The sequence below is a fragment of the Heterodontus francisci genome, chromosome 2 (genome assembly GCF_036365525.1).
Source record: "Heterodontus francisci isolate sHetFra1 chromosome 2, sHetFra1.hap1, whole genome shotgun sequence".
Lineage (NCBI taxonomy): Eukaryota > Metazoa > Chordata > Chondrichthyes > Heterodontiformes > Heterodontidae > Heterodontus > Heterodontus francisci.
Window position 1 is genome coordinate 223,977,717 of NC_090372.1, and position 17,668 is coordinate 223,995,384.

Below are 17,668 nucleotides of genomic sequence, written 5' to 3' on the forward strand. Positions count from 1 at the left end.
TGCACATGGGATACAGGGTAACTTGATAAGGTGGATTCAAAATTGGCTGTAGGAGACAGAGAGTGATGACAGACGGCTGTTTTAGTGACTGGAAGCCAGTGTCCAGTGGCGTACCACAGGGATCTGTGCTGGGTCCCCTATTGTTTGTCATTTATTTTGACGACATAGTTGACTATGTGGGGGGTAGGATCAGTAAGTCGAGGATGACACAAAGATTGGCTGACTGGTTAACAGTGAGGTGGAGTGTCTTAGGTTACAGGAAGATATAGACGGGATGGTCAAATGGGCAGATAAGTGGCAGATGGAATTTAACGCTGAAAAGTGAGGTAATACACTTTGGAAGGAATAATGTGACATGGAAGTATTCAATGAATGGTCTGACACTGGGTAATTCCGAGGAACAAAGGGACCTTGGCGTGTTTGTCCATAGATCTCTGAAGGCAGAAGGGCAGGTTAATAGGGTGGTGAAAAAGGCATATGGGACACTTGCCTTTATCAATCGAGGCATAGATTACAAAAGCAGGGAGGTCATGTTGGAGTTGTACAGAACTTTGGTAAGGCCACAGCTGGAGTACTGTGCGCAATTCTGGTCGCCACATTATAGGAAGGATGTGGTTGTATTGGAGGGGGTGCAGAGGCAATTCACCAGGATGTTGCCTGGGATGGAACATTTAATCTATGAAGAGAGGTTGGATAGGCTTGGGTTGTTTTTACTGGAGCAGAGAAGACTGAGGGGTGACCTGATTGAGGTGTACAAGATTATGAGGGGCATGAACAGGGTGGATAGGGTTGCAGCGGTTCCCCTTAGTTGAAGGGTCAGTTACGAGGGGTCACAAGTTTAAGGTGAGGGGCGGGAGGTTTAAGGGGGATTTGAAGAAGAACTTTTTTACCCAGAGGGTGGTGACGGTCTGGAATGCCCTGCCTGGGAGGGTGGTAGAGGCAGGTTGCCTCACATCCTTTAAAAAGTACCTGGATGAGCACTTGGCACGTCATAACATTCAAGGCTATGGGCCAAGTGCTGGCAAATGGGATTAGGTAGACAGGTCAGGTGTCTTTAATGCATTGGTGCAGACTCGATGGGCCAAAGGGCCTCTTCTGCACTGTATTATTCTGTGATTCTGTGAAGCCTAGTTTTGAGCTGCTAAATCAATCTATCTCATTTAGCACAGTGGTAGTGCCACACAACACAATGGACGGTATCCTCAATACGAAGTTGGGCCTTCATCTACACAAGAACTGTGTGGTAGTCACTCCTACCAATACTGTCATGGACAGATGCATCTGTGACAGGTAGATTGATGAGGGGGAGACCAAGCTGATTTTTCCCTCTTGTTGGTTCCCTCACCACCTGTTGCAGGCTCAGTCTGGCAGCTATGTTTTTAATTTGTTTCATGGGATGTGGGCATTGCTGGCAAGGCCAGCATTTGTTGCCAATTCCTAGAGAAGGTGGTGATGCACTGCCTTTTTGAATTGCTTCAGTCCTCCTGATGTCGATACACCCACAGTGCTGTTAGGGAGTTCCAAGATTTTGACCCAGCACCAGTGCAGGAACGGGAATGTATTTCCAATTCAGGATGGTGTGTGGCTTGGCGGGGAACTTGCAGATGGTGTTCCCATGTTTCTGACGCCCATGTCCTTCTAGGTGGTAGAGGTTGTAGGTTTGAAAAGTTTAGCAATCATTTAGTCCTGTGTTCTAGCTTCACTAGATTGCCACTTCATTAGGTATGCCTGGTGCTCCTCCTGGCATGCTGTCCTGCACTGTTTATTGAACCAGGGTTGATCCCTTGGCTTGATGGTAATGATAGAGTGAGGGATATTACGGGCTTGAGATTACAGATTTTGGTTGGATAGTTCGGCTGCTGATGGTCCATGGCACCTCATGGATGCCCACGTTTGAGCTGCTAGATCTGTTCTTAATCTATCCCATTTAACAAGATGGTAGTGCCACGCAACACGATGGTCGATATCCTCGGTGTTGTGCAGCGATCAATCCTACCAATACTGTCATGGAGATGCATCTGCAACAGGTAGATTGGTGAGGACAAGATCGAGTAGGTTCTCACTCTTGTTGGTTCCTTCACCAACTGCTGCAGGCTCAGTCTGGCAAGAAAAGTCTGGTTAGGCCACAACATGAATATTGTGTCCAGTCCTGATGATCACATTTTCGGAAGGATGTGAGGGTCCTTGAGTGGGTGCAAAGGAAATTTAGCAGAATGTTTTCATGAATGAGAGATTTTTGCTACAAGGTCAGGTTGGCGAACCTTGGATTATTCACTTTGGAGCCAAGGAGATTGAAGGGAGATTTGCTAGAGGTGTATAAGATTATAACACGTTTTGATCAGGTAGACAAAGAAAAGCTGTTCCCAGTTGCTGATGGTACAAGGATTAGGGGACAAAGATTTAAGGTTTTGGGCAAAGGATGCAGGGGTGAATGTGAGGAAGAATTTTTTTTTTTACACAGCAAGTGGCAATGACCTAGAAAACTCTGCCAACAAAGACGATGAATGATTTCAAAAGGAAATTGGACAGACACTTGCGGCAACTTGCAGAGCTACGGGGATTGAGCAGGGAATTGTTCTGCTCTAAAGAGCTGGCATGGACTCGATGGGCCGAATAGCCTCCTTCTATGCCATACGGCTATGACAGCCAACCTGGTCAGTAGTGGTGCTAGTGATCCACTCTTGATGATGGACTTTGAGATCCCTCCACCCAAACTACATTTTGTGCCTTGCCACAGTCAGTGCTTCTTCCAAGTGGAGTTCAACAAGGAGGAGTACTGATTCATCAGCTGAGGGAGGGTGGTAGGTGGTAATTAGGAGGTTTACATGCCCATGTTTGATTTGATGCCATGAGACAGGGTAACCCCCCTCCTGACTGTACCACTGTGCCACCTCTTCTAGTGATTCTGTCCTGCCAGTGGGACAGGACATGTCCAGAATAGTGATGGTGGTGTCTGGGACACTGGGTGTAAGGCATGCTTCTGAGTTTGAATATGTCAGGCTGTTGTTTGACTGGTCTGTGGGACAGTTCTCCCAATTTTGGCTCAAGCCCCCAGAAGTTAGTAAGCAGGACTTTGCAGAGTTGGGTTTGCCATTGTTGTTTCCAGTGCCTAGGTTGATGCCAGGTGTTCCGTCTGGTTTTATTCCTTTTCAACTTTTGTGTCGCTGTTTTGTACTTGTGGGAGAATCTAGAACTAGGGGGTAACTGTTTAAAAATAAGGGTCGCCCATTTAAGACTTTTTAAGATGAGGAGAAATTTTCTCTTGACGGTCGTGAGTCTTTGGAATTCTCTTCCTCAAAAGGTGGTGGAAGCAGAGTCTTTGAATATTTCTAAGGCAGAGGTAGATAGATTCTTGATGAGCAAGGGAGTGGAAGGTTATCGGGGGGAGGTGGAAATGTGGAGTAATCAGTTCAGCCATGAACTTATTGAATGCCAGAGCAGGCTCGAAGGGCCGAGTGGCCTAATCCTGCTCCTAATTGGTAAATTCGTATGTACAACTATGTGGCTTGTGAGGCCATTTCAGAAGGCAGTTAAGTGGTACAGATAGGCGTTTCTGTGGTCGCAAACGTGACTCCAGGATGGTATGTTGCCTCCCTAGTGCTAGGGTCGAGGATGTCACGGAGCGGCTACAGGACATTCTGAAGGGGGAGGATGAACAGTCAGAAGTCGTTGTTCACATTGGTTCCAACGACATAGGTAGAAAGAGGGATGAGGTCCTGCAACAAGAATTTAGGGAGCTAGGTAGCAGATTAAAAAGCAGGACCTCAAAGGTTGTGATCTCTGGATTACTCCCAGTGCCATGTGCTAACGAGTATAGGAATAGGAGGATAGAGTAGATGAATGCGTGGCTGAGGAGATGGTGTAGGAAGGAGGGCTTTAGTTTCCTGGATCACTGGGTCTGTTTCTGTCAAAGGTGGTACTTGTACCAGCTGGATGGGTTGCACCTGAATCGGAAGGGGACCAACATCCTTGCTGGGAGGTTTGCTAGTGCTGTTGGGGGGGTTTAAACTAATTTGGTAGATGGATGGGATACAGAATGGAGGTACAGTAGAGGATGATGCACAGCCAAATATAGAAGAGAAATTAAGTCAGTAAGTCAGTCTGGAAAGCAGAACAAATAAAGACCTGTTAAGGCACAAGTGAAAAATGCAAGGCTGGATTGCATCTATTTTATCTCAAGGAGTCTTACTAGTAAGGCAGATAAATTGAGGGCAATGATTAGCACGTGGAATTATGATATTGACATCACAGAGACATGGTTGAAGGAGGGGCAGGACTGGCAGCTCAATGTTCCAGGGTATAGAATCTATAGGCGAGATGGGGATGGGGTAAAAGAGGAGGTGGCATTGCATTGTTGATCAAGGAGTCAATTACTGCAGTAAGGAGGGATGATATCTTAGAAGGTTCCTCAAATGAGGCCATATGGGTAGAACTTAAAAACAGAAAGGGGGTAATCACTTGGCTGGGAGTGTCCTACAGGCCTCCAAACTATCAGGGAGGGAGAGAGAGAGGAGCGGACATGTAGGAGAGGGGTAAAATAGTCGGGGATTTCAACTTCCCCAATATCAACTGCGATAGTCTTAGAGCAAAAGGCTTAAAGGGGACGGAATTCTTAAAATGCATACAGGAGAGCTTTTTGAGCCAGCATGTAGAAAGTCCTACAAGAGAAGGGGCAGTACTGGACCTAATCCTAGGGAATGAAGCCGGACAGGTAGTAGAAGTGTCAGTGGGGGAGCATTTCGGGGATAGCGACCATAACTCTGTCAGATTTAAGGTCGTTTTGGAAAAGGACAAAGATGGACCAGAAATAAAGGTACTGAATTGGGGGAAGGCCGATTTCAATATGATAAAACAGGATGTGGCCAAAGTGGACTGGGAGCAGCTACTTGTAGGAAAGTCTACATCAGACCAGCGGGAGTCATTCAAAGTGGAAATCGTGAGAGTTCAGAGCCGACATGTACAGTACTGTATACAGTTCTGGGCACCACACTATAGGAAGGATGTGATTGCACTGGAAAGGGTGCAGAGGAGATTCACCGGGGTGTTGCTTGGGCTGGAGCATTTCAGCTATGAAGAGAGACTGAAAAGGCTAGGGTTGTTTTCCTTAGAGCAGAGAAGGCTGAGGGGGGACATGACTGGGGTATACAAAATTATGAGGGGCATTGATAGGTTAGATAGGAAGAAACTTTTTCCCTTAGCGGAGGGGTCACTAACCAGGGGACATAGATTTAAGGTAAGGGGCAAGAGGTTTAGAGGAGATTTGAGGAAATATTTTTTTCACTCGGATGGTAGTTGGAATCTGGAACACACTGCCTGAAGGGATGGTAGAGGCAGGAATCCTCACAATATTTAAGAAGTATTTAGATGAGCCCTTGATACGCCATAGCATACAGGGCTACGGGCCAAGTGCTGGAAAATGGGATTAGAATAGATAGTTGCTTGATGGCCGGCACAGACAGGATGGGCCGAAGGGCTTGTTTCTGTGCTGTATAACGTTATGACTCTATGAGTCAACCATATTGCTGTGGCTCTGGAGTCACATGTAGGCAAGACCAGGTAAGGATGGCAGATTTCCTTCCCTACAGGACATTAATGAACCAGATGGGTTTTTATGACAATTGTTAGCTGTTTCGTGGTCACCATTACTGAGACTAGCTTTCAATTCCAGAGTTTTGTTGATTAAATTTATTAATTAATTGAATTTTAATTTCACCAGCTGCCATGGTGGGATTTGAGCCTGTGTCCCTGGAACATTAGCCCGCGTCTCTGCATTGCTAGTTCATTGACATTACCACCATGCCACCGTCTTCCCTTCAGGACTCAGCAGCTGATCAGTCGTGGTGCTTCCAAGTCACTCTTGGTGCTGGGCATTGACGTTCCCCACCCAGAGTACATTCTCTGCCCTTGCTACCCTCAGTGCTTCTTCCAAGTGGTGTTCAACATGGAGGAGGACTAATTCATCACCTGAGGGAGGGGGGGTCGTGGCAATCAGCAGGAGGTTTCCTTGCACTTGTTACTTCATCAATTACGAGTCTTATTTTAATCAAAATGCACTGCCTCAGATTTAATGGCATTAACTCCTATATTCCTGCTGTTTGCCCATTCTACCACCCTCTGAATATCTCCTTGAAGGTCCTTTGCTCATCATTAATGATTTACTCAGCCTTGTATTTTAATATTTTACAGCCTCTAACAGCCCTCTAACCCTTTATTTAAATCGTTTGATAGACACTGGCAGCTAACTTGGGGTGGGGGGGGGGTGGGGTGGGGGGAGGTGGCTGTGGTGTGTGTTTGTGTGTGCGTGCATGTGTGCGCAGGTTGTTACCTATGTCCCTCAGTGTCACTAACTCAGATTTGTTTATGCAGGTGATCTGCAGCAGTGGATGTGACATGGCGCACCATTCTCAATCTTCATCCTTGGGCAATGTAGATAGTGATTCCAACTACATCTCTCCTCACTACAAGGAGTATTATCGCATCGCCGTCGATGTCCTGGCTGAGGAGGGAATCGATGCCTACTACCGCTTCCTAGCAGATGAGAAAGGGGTGGATTTTCTCAGCAGCACTGAGATTGAGCACATTAACAAGCACTTGAAGAAACCTTCAATGCCCTTGGATGAGCTTGAATTTATGGGAGGTGACTATGATGAATCGGACTCATCGGGGACCTACTGGCCGGTTCATACAGACATTGCTGCCCCAGCACTGGATCTGGGCTGGCCCAGTGTTCACATGGGCAGAGGACCCTCTGATGTCACCATCTTTGTCCATCCACCAGCCCCAGATACCCTCAGCATCAAGGAAGAATTCAGGAGACTCATCAGATCAGCCACCCAGGTGAGGAGATTAATGAACTGGGCAATGAGAAAGTGTAGCAAGGTAATATTTCAGGCCTTATTCACACCTGTCAATTCCATGCTGAGCCTTTGCGAAAGAGGAATGGGCTTGTTCTTGCACATTGATCCCAGCATCTGCGACACCTTAAACAATCATCAACTGAGCCATAGACTCACCTTGAACATTCACTGTAGAATCATAGAACGATACAGCATCTAAGGAGGTAATTCAGCCCATCATGCCTGTCCTGGCTCTTTGAAAGAGCTATCCAATTAGTCCCACTCCCTACCCTTTCACTAATGCGCTGTACACTTGCCTCCAGTCAGAAAAAAACTGTTCAACACTCTTAGTCAATTAGCTGTCTCTTAACCAATTTTATTTCCATTCTGCAACTTGTCTTTATAAACCCATAGGCTTTAGTTTTGCTAATAAGTCTATGATGTGTTATGACCGAGGCGGGAGGAGTGCACTGTTTATCCTAGTCCCACTTCTCCACAGGTCGCAAAATACATTTAAGATTTTTCCCACTTACTGATACAGTCAATCATAGACTCTATTTTTATCCCAGAATGAAACACACCAACCAGGTTTCTTCAATAAATAACATTATCAGTTTATTATAAAACACGTCTTAATCTCTCTCTCTCTCTCTCTCTCTCTCTGTCACACACACACCACACACACACAAGTTAATCATAGTCATAGAGTTATACAGCAAAACAAAAACTGCCGGCCATCAAGTACCTATCCATTCTAATTCCATTTTCCAGCACTTGGCCTGTAGCCTTGTTTGCTATGGCACTTCAAGTGCTCATCTAAATACTTCATAAATGTTGTGAGGGTTCCTGCCTCTACCTGTTGCTGCTGCCTTCAGTGATCTATGGACAAGTACACCGTGGTCCCTCTGACCCTCCTAGGGTCCTATCATCCATTGTATATTCCCTTGTCCTGTTAAACCTCCCAAAATGCATCACCTCACACTTCTCAGGATTAAATTCCATTTGCCACTGCTCTGCCCATCTTACCATCTATATCGTCCTGCAATCTAAAGCTGTCCTTCTCACTATTTACAACACCATCAGTTTTCGTGTCATCTGCGAACTTGCTGATCATACCTCCTATATTCATGTTTAAATCATTAATGTACACTACAAACAGCAAGGGTCACAGCACCGATCCCTGTGGTACACCACTGGTCACAGGCTTCCACTCACAAAAACAACCCTCGACCATCACCCTCTGCCTCCTGCCACTAAGCCAATTTTGCATCCAATTTGCCAAATTGCCCTAGATCCCATAGGCTCTTACCTTCTTAACCAATCTCCCATGCGGGACCTTATCAAAAGAAAAGATAACCCAAAAAATAAAAGGGATTGTTGTTTAGAGCTCTGTTACAAAAGACAGTAAAACACTTATGCTGTATACCGAAGAAGGGTCACTGACCCGAAACGTTAACTCTGCTTCTCTTTCCACAGATGCTGCCAGACCTGCTGAGTGATTCCAGCATTTCTTGTTTTTATATGCTGAATACTTGCTCGTTTTTTAAGAATATGTTGTGTTCCAAAACTCGCATACAGTCTAGCCTCTGAGTCTACCTAGATGGGTCACTGGGATCTTTTATAACCGTTCTTTTCAGGCGGCGTTGATAATTTAGCAGGCTTTTCTTCAAAGACGGGGTGAGATGAGTTGGCACAGTGGACTTCAGGGTCTTTTGGAGAGGTCCTGGAAAGCTGAGCTGGGTTGTGATCTTTTCTCCTTCCTTGGGAATCCTCTTCTCTCCTTGGAAATCCCTTCCTAACAGCACTGTGGGTGTACCTACCCCACATGGACTGCAGCAGTTCAAGAAGGCAGTTCACTACCACCTTCTCAAGGACAATTAGTGATGGGTAATAAATGCTGGCCTGGCTAGCGACGCCCACATCCCATGAATGAATTAAAAAAAAAAGTTATTTTCTCTCCTTGGACGTTCTCTCCCTTTTTATGCAGTTCAACCCCAACTCAAAACAATTCAAAAGCGAAACACAAGAGGTCAACCTTTTGATCTCCATCAACTTTGACTTATCGCTTCTTTGTAAACGACTTCTTCAGGTGTCTAAAGTTCTTTGTTGATTATTGAGCTGGAAGTCAAGTGGTTTCCCAGAAAGGCTTGTTTTCCTCACGAAACCTCTAAGTACCCCTTTTGAAAAAAAACATTTCTAGGGACTGTTTTACAAAATCAAGTGGACTTTACATGACCCCCATTGAAAACCCAGGTTTAACATTTCTTCAATCTTTCAAAAATTAATGCTCAAAAATTATATTTAACAAAACACACAGGCATTTTCATAACGTGATACTTTATCAAATGCTTTTTCAAAGTCCTTACGCACGGCATCAACTACACTACCCTCATCAACTCCCTCCATTACTTCAAAGAACTTCAGTCAAGTTAGTCAAAGATGATATGCCTTTGATAAATCGGTACTCGCTGTCGTTTATTAATCGATATCTTTTAAGAGTTAACTTTGTCTCCGATTATTACCTCTAATGGTTTTCCCACCACCGCTGTTCGGCTGACTGGCCTGTAGTTTCTGGGTTTATCCCTCTCCCCTTTTCTGAACTGTGGTGTAATTTTTGATTTGATTTAGAGATACAGCACTGAAACAGGCCCTTCGGCCCACCGAGTCTGTGCCGACCATTAACCACCCATTTATACTAATCCTACACTAATCCCATATTCCTACCACATCCTCATCTGTCCCTATATTCCCCTACCACCTACCTATACTAGGGGCAATTTATAATGGCCAATTTACCTATCAACCTGCAAGTCTTTTGGCTGTGGGAGGAAACCGGAGCACCCGGAGGAAACCCACGCAGACACAGGGAGAACTAATGTTTGCAATCCTCCAATTCTATCCTGACTCCAAGAGTCTCCAAATCCTGTAACATTCACACACTGGGCCCTAGAGTCAACTTCAAATTTGGCATATTACAGTATTTTGTATGATTTAACCCTTCACTATCCAGCACTGTCTGCTATTGGTGACATCTCACTGCTGAGGAATGAAGAATTGATGGTTTATTCTGGCTTTGTTTCTCCCTGCAGGTTATTGCGATTGTAATGGATATTTTCACTGATATAGATCTGTTTGAAGAGGTACTGGAGGCTGCGAGTCATGGGGTCCCTGTCTACCTCCTCCTGGATGAACTATTCTCTCATCACTTTCTGGACATGGTCAAGAAATGCCAAGTGAATTTGAGCCACATACACGTAAGAACCAGTTACATTTAATCTGGTTTACCACTGAGCTATGTTGGAGCTTTCTTTTAAAGGTTGGGGGACTGGGTGATTTGTTGGTTTAGATATAAATCTTTCAGCTCAGGGGTCAATGCTCAAATACAGCCCACGTTGATGGGACAAAGTCTTATCTGCCTGCTGAACGTAAGGGTTGGCGTGAAATGAGTGTATGCAATGTGAGTACATATCCGAGTGAAAATGCACAGGCATGTCCTCTAGTTGTGATGAAGCCCTGGACGAATGTGGTCAGCAGTGATTAGGTCAATTGTTGACACTCGTCTCTTGAGTCAGAAGGCTGAGGGTTCAGTTCCCTTTGTTCAAAAGTTAAAATCGAGGTTGACATTACAATGCAGTACTAACCAGTGCTAGCTTGGAAAATTCCATTGCATTGTTTTTGAAAGAGCAGAGAGTTCACCCAGTTTCCTAGCCAACATTCCTCCCTCAGCCAAAACCACCAGTGACAGAATAACTGCTCATTCATCTTACTGCAGTTTGTGGGACCTTCCTGTGTGAAAATTAGTTGCTGCATTTGTTTACAGAGCAACAGTGGCTTATTTGCAAACCATTCATTGTGGATGAAGTGTGTTGGGGAATTTCTCAGAGGTGTGAAAAACCACTGTATAAAAACAGGCCATTCTTTAACATTAATAGTAAGAGGGGCTTCCCTGCACAGCTTTGTGTCCCTGAGCCCGTTTGTTATCCCTTTGCTTCCTGAGCTTTTAAAGTAGAAACACTCCTTTCCAAATCCTAAATCTTGTTTGTGAAAAAAAGTCAAGAACTGCGTAATGGATCAGATACAGGAAGAGGAGGAGATTTAAAATCAGGGGACCTTGGCAGGGTAGATAGAAGTCTACTAAGACTAGTTGGGATATTAAGGGTACGGAGAATAAGAAGGACTGTGGGATTAGACTAAATAAGATTTTAAAGGATATAAAGGTGAGCTGAAAGTGGGATTAGACTGGGTGACTTGTGGAGTAAAGCACTGGCACAACCATAATGGAACAAGTGGTTTGCCAATCAGCAGCTTCACCTATAAACACTGTAATCATATGCACAACTGTCCTGCATATGTATCCCACTCGAACCCCTGTATAACCTCTACCCTACTGTTCTGGCGACATAGCATATTTTAAAAAAAAATGCTTCAAGCCATAGAGGAAAGTGGATACCGAGTGAAAGGAAATATAGGGAGAGGTGACCAAAATTTTGCCAGAGTGGTTGATATCAAGGAGGGCACAAAAGTAAAGAGGAAGATGAACAGGTTTAGGAACAAAGAACAAAGATAATTACAGCACAGGAACAGGCCCTTCGGCCCTCCAAGCCTGCGCCGATCCAGATCCTCTCTCTAAACATGTCGCCTATTTTCTAAGGTTCTGTATCTCTTTTCTTCCTGCCCATTCATGTATCTGTCTAGATACATCTTAAAAGACTCCATCGTGCCCGCGTCTACCACCTCCGCTGGCAACGCGTTCCAGGTGCCCACCACCCTCTGCGTAAAGAACTTTCCACGCATATCCCCCCTAAACATTTCCCCTTTCACTTTGAACTCGTGTCCTCTAGTAATTGAAACCCCCACTCTGGGGGAAAAAGCCTCTTGCTGTCCACCCTGTCTATACCTCTCATGATTTTGTACACCTCAATCAGGTCCCCCCTCAACCTCCGTCTTTCTAATGAAAATAATCCTAATCTACTCAACCTCTCTTCATAGCTAGCGCCCTCCATACCAGGCAACATCCTGGTGAACCTCCTCTGCACCCTCTCCAAAGCATCCACATCCTTTTGATAATGTGGCGACCAGAACTGCACGCAGTATTCCAAATGTGGCCGAACCAAAGTCCTATACAACTGTAACATGACCTGCCAACTCTTGTACTCAATGCCCCGTCCGATGAAGGAAAGCATGCCGTATGCCTTCTTGACCACTCTATTTACCTGCGTTGCTACCTTCAGGGAACAGTGGACCTGAACACCCAAATCTCTCTGGACATCAATTTTCCCCAGGACTTTTCCATTTACTGTATAGTTCACTCTTGAATTGGATCTTCCAAAATGCATCACCTCGCATTTGCCCTGATTGAACTCCATCTGCCATTTCTCTGCCCAACTCTCTAATCTATCTATATTCTGCTGTATTCTCTGACAGTCCCCTTCACTATCTGCTACTCCACCAATCTTAGTGTCGTCTGCAAACTTGCTAATCAGTCCACCTATACTTTCCTCCAAATCATTAATGTATATCACAAACAACAGTGGTCCCAGCACGGATCCCTGTGGAACACCACTGGTCACACGTCTCCATTTTGAGAAACTCCCCTCGACTGCTACTCTCTGTCTCCTGTTGCCCAGCCAGTTCTTTATCCATCTAGCTAGTACACCTTGGACCCCAAGCGCCTTCACTTTCTCCATCAGCCTGCCATGGGGAACCTTATCAAACGCCTTACTGAAGTCCATGTATATGACATCGACAGCCCTTCCCTCATCAATCAACTTTGTCACTTCCTCAAAGAATTCTATTAAGTTGGTAAGACATGACCTTCCCTGCACAAAACCATGTTGCCTATCACTGATGAGCCCATTTTCTTCCAAATGGGAATAGATCCTATCCCTCAGTATCTTCTCCAGCAGCTTCCCTACCACTGACGTCAGGCTCACCGGTCTATAATTACCTGGATTATCCCTGGTACCCTTCTTAAACAAGGGGACAACATTAGCAATTCTCCAGTCCTCCGGGACCTCACCCGTGTTTAAGGATGCTGCAAAGATATCTGTTAAGGCCCCAGCTATTTCCTCTCTCGCTTCCCACAGTAACCTGGGATAGATCCCATCCGGACCTGGGGACTTGTCCACCTTAATGCCCTTTAGAATAACCAACACTTCCTCCCTCCTTATGCCGACTTGACCTAGAGTAATCAAACATCTGTTCCTAACCACAACATCCGTCATGTCCCTCTCCTCGGTGAATACCGATGTAAAGTACTCGTTTAGAATCTCACCCATTTTCTCTGACTCCACGCATAACTTTCCTCCTTTGTCCTTGAGTGGGCCAATCCTTTCTCTAGTTACCCTCTTTCTCCTTATATATGAATAAAAGGCTTTGGGATTTTCCATAACCCTGTTTGCTAAAGATATTTCATGACCCCTTTTAGCCCTCTTAATTCCTCGTTTCAGATTGGTCCTACATTCCCGATATTCTTCCAAAGCTTCGTCTTTCATCAGCCGCCTACACCTTATGTATGCTTCCTTTTTCCTCTTAGCTAGTCTCACAATTTCACCTGTCATCCATGGTTCCCTAATCTTGCCATTTCTATCCCTCATTTTCACAGGAACATGTCTCTCCTGAACGCTAATCAACCTCTCTTTAAAAGCCTCCCACATATCACATGTGGATTTACCTTCAAACAGCTGCTCCCAATCTACATTTCCCAGCTCCTGCCGAATTTTGGTATAGTTGGCCTTCCCCCAATTTAGCACTCTTCCTTTAGGACCACTCTCGTCTTTGTCCATGAGTATTTTAAAGCTTACGGAATTGTGATCACTATTCCCAAAGTAGTCCCCTACTGAAACTTCAACAACCTGGCCGGGCTCATTCCCCAACACCAGGTCCAGTATGGCCCCTTCCCGAGTTGGACTATTTACATACTGCTCTAGAAAACCTTCCTGGATGCTCCTTACAAATTCTGCTCCATCTGGACCTCTAACACTAAGCGAATCCCAGTCAATGTTGGGAAAATTAAAATCTCCTATCACCACCACCCTGTTGCTCCTACATCTTCCCATAATCTGTTTACATATTTGTACCTCTATCTCACGCTCGCTGTTGGGAGGCCTGTAGTACAGCCCCAACATTGTTACCGCACCCTTCCTATTTCTGAGTTCTGTCCATATTGCCTCACTGCTCGAGTCCTCCATAGTGCCCTCCTTCAGCACAGCTGTGATATCCTCTTTGACCAGTAATGCAACTCCTCCACCCCTTTTACCTCCCTCTCTATCCCGCCTGAAGCATCGATATCCTGGGATATTTAGTTGCCAATCATGCCCTTCCCTCAACCAAGTCTCAGTAATAGCAATAACATCATACTCCCAGGTACTAATCCAAGCCCTAAGTTCATCTGCCTTACCTACTACACTTCTTGCATTAAAACAAATGCACCTCAGACCACCAGTCCCTTTATATTCATCATCTGCTCCCTGCCTGTTCTTCCCCTTAGTCACACTGACTTCATTATCTAGTTCCTTACAGGCTTTTGTTACTACCTCCTTACTGTCAACTGACCTCAATTGGTTCCCATCCCCCTGCCACATTAGTTTAAACCCTCCCCAACAGCGTTAGCAAAAGCACCTCCAAGGACATTGGTTCCAGTCCGGCCCAGGTGTAGACCGTCCAATTTGTAATAGTCCCACCTCCCCCAGAACCGGTCCCAATGTCCCAAAAATCTGAACCCCTCCTTCCTGCACCATCTCTCAAGCCACGCATTCATCGTGACTATTCTTTCATTTTTACTCTGACTATCACGTGGCACTGGTAGTAATCCTGAGATTACTACCTCTGAGGTCCTACTTTTTAACTTGGCTCCTAACTCCCTTAACTCTAGGGAGAGCATTCCAGAGGATGAGCTGAAGTGGCTGAAGACACAGCTTGGATTGGTGAAATGAAATAAGATGGCTATGCACAAGACCAGAGCCAGAGGAAGAGAAAGTTTCATGGGTAGTAGGAGGAGGTTGCAAGGTTTGTGACGAGGCCATGCATTTAAACACAAGGATGAGAATTTTAAATTTGAGGTGTTAGTGAATCTTACGCAGTCAGAAAACTCTTGGGCTTCAGTGAACCAAAATTGTAGAGTTCCAAGTTAGTCTCACCATGGAAAAGAAAATCATAGAATCATATAGCGCAAAAGAGGCCAGTCAACCCTGTGACAGCTCTTTGAAGAAAGCCATCTAATTAGTTCCACTCCCCTGCTGTTTTCCCCATAACCCTGCAAATTTCTCCTGTTCGACTATCCATTTATCTTTTGCCCATCCACAAGATGCACTGCAGCAACTCACCAAGCCTCCTTCAACGGCACCTTCCACATCTGTGACTTCTACCACCTAGAAGGACAAGGGCAGCAGATGCATGGGAACGCCACCACTTTCAAGTTCCCCTCCAAGCTACACACCATCCTGACTTGGAACTATATCACTGTCCCTTCACTGTTGCTGGGTCAAAACCCGTAACTCCCTTCCTAACAGCACTGTGGGTGTACCTACACACCAAGGATTGCAGCGGTTCAAGAAGGCAGCTCACCATCACCTTCTCAAAAGGCGATTAGGGATGGGCAATAAATGCTGGCCTAGCCAGTGACGCCCACATTCTACAACTGAATTTTAAAAAAATCCCACCAGGCAGTACGTTCTAGATCATAATAACTCTGTGTGTGAAAAAATTGTCCTTATGTCATAGTCATTTGGCATAGAAGGAGGCTATTCAGCCCATCGAGTCCATGCCGGCTCTGTAGAGCAGACCAATTCCTTTCTCAATCTCCGTAGCTCTGCAAGTTGTTGCAACTGTCTGTCCAATTTCCTAAAAAAAAAAATCTTCCTCACATTCACCCCTGCATCTTTTGCCCAAAACCTTAAATCTTTGTCCCCTAATCCTTGTACCATCAGCAACTGGGAACAACTTTTCTTTGTCTACCTGATCAAAACTTGTTATAATCTTATACACCTCTAGCAAATCTCGCTTCAATCTCCTTGGCTCCAAAGCGGATAATCCCAGCTTCTCCAACCTGACCTTGTAGCTAATGTCTCTCATTCTTGAAAACATTCTGGTAAATCTCCTTTGCACCTGCTCAAGGACCCTCACACCCTTCCGAAAGTGTGATGATCAGGACTAGACACAGTACTTGTGTTGGTGCCTAACCATTGCTTTATAAAGGTTCAGCATAACTTGTCTGCTTTTCAGCTCAATATCTATTCATGAAGCCCAAGATCCCATATGCTTTGCTAACTGCCGCCTTCAAAGATCTACCACATGAATCCCCAGGTCCCTCTATTCTGCACACTCTTTAGAGCTGTGCCACTAAGTCTATATTGCGTCAATGCCTTCTGCAGAAATGCATCCCCTCACACTTTTCTGTGTTAAATTCCATTTGCTAGTTGACTGTCCATTCTGCTAGCTATGTTCAGTTGCAGTTCATTGGCAAATTTTGAAATTTTTCTCTGCGTTCCAATCGCCAAGTCATTTATTTATAAATCAAATAAATAATGGTTCTAGCACTGACCCATGTGAAACACCACCATCTACCATCCTCTAACCTGAAAACAACCATTTACCTTGAGTCGCTATTTTCTGTCCTTAAACCAATTTTTTATCCAAGCTGACACTGACTCTCCTATTCCATGATCTCAATTTTGTTAACTAGCCTTTTATGTGGTACTTTCAAACGCTTTCTTAAAATTTATAGAGAAAACATCCATTGCTTTCCCTTCATCCACATTCTCTGCTCATCAAAAAATTCAGTTAGATTAGTCAAGCATGATCTGCCTTTTAGTAATCTGTACTGGCTCTCCTTAATTTACTTAAACTTCTCCAAGTGCCTGTTGATTTTTCTTCCCTGATTATTGTTTCTAAAACCTTGCCCACCACTGATGTGCCATGGAGGGGGTGCAGAGAAGATTTACTAAGCTGATTCCTTGAGATTGGGTTGAAGAGGCCGATATTCACTCTAGTTTAGAAGAATGAGAGGGGATCGCATAGAAATCTATAAAATCCTAACAGGACTAGACAAGTTAGGTGCAGGAAGTAAAAACAAGAAATGCTGGAAATACTTAGCAGGTCTGGCAGCATCTGTGGAGAGAGAAGCAGAGTTAACTTTTCAGGTCAGTGACCCTTCTTCGGCATAGTGGCGCAGTGGTTAGCACCACAGCCTCACAGCTCCAGGGACCCGGGTTCGATTCTGGGTACTACCTGTGCGGAGTTTGCAAGTTCTCCCTGTGACCGCGTGGGTTTTTGACGGGTGCTCCAGTTTCCTCCCACTGCCAAAGACTTGCAGGTGATAGGTAAATTGGCTGTTGTAAATTGCCCCTAGTGTAGGTAGGTGGTAGGTAGGGAATATGGGATTGCTGTAGGGTTAGTATAAATGGGTGGTTGTTTGTGGTCGGCACAGACTCGGTGGGCCGAAGGGCCTGATTCAGTGCTGTATCCCTAAATAAATAAACCTAGCCTATCCAGTCTCTCTTCATAGCTGAAATGCTCCAGCCCAGGCAACATCCTGTTCAGTCTCTCTGCACCCTCTCCAGTGCAATCACATCCTTCCTATAGTGTGGTGACCAGAACTGTACACAGTACTCCAGCTGTAGCCTAACTATCGTTTTATACAGCTCCATCATAACCTCCCTGCTCTTATATTCTATGCGTCGGCTAATTAAGGCAAGCATCCCTTTTCTATGTTTCTGTATTAAACTGACCGTTTTGAAGTTGCTAAGCTTGCATCCTTTCTTGAATAAGAAGGGGGAGGCGGTGGTGTAGCGGTAGTGTCACTGGACTAGTTATCCAGAGGCTCAGGCTAGTGC

The 17,668-nt window shown here is 45.1% G+C and overlaps 1 protein-coding gene across 2 annotated transcripts in view; it reads left to right on the forward strand.

Moving 5' to 3' along the window:
• The window catches only part of fam83hb (family with sequence similarity 83 member Hb), a 94,150-nt gene that overhangs the window by 15,805 nt on the left and 60,677 nt on the right, over window positions 1–17,668 (forward strand). For both annotated transcript variants that reach the window (XM_068016360.1, XM_068016369.1), the window contains exons 2-3: window positions 6,367–6,837; window positions 9,926–10,090. In XM_068016360.1, coding sequence (XP_067872461.1) covers window positions 6,391–6,837; window positions 9,926–10,090 — 612 coding nt within the window. In that variant the 5' untranslated portion in view covers window positions 6,367–6,390. The remainder of the gene's footprint in view (window positions 1–6,366; window positions 6,838–9,925; window positions 10,091–17,668) is intronic.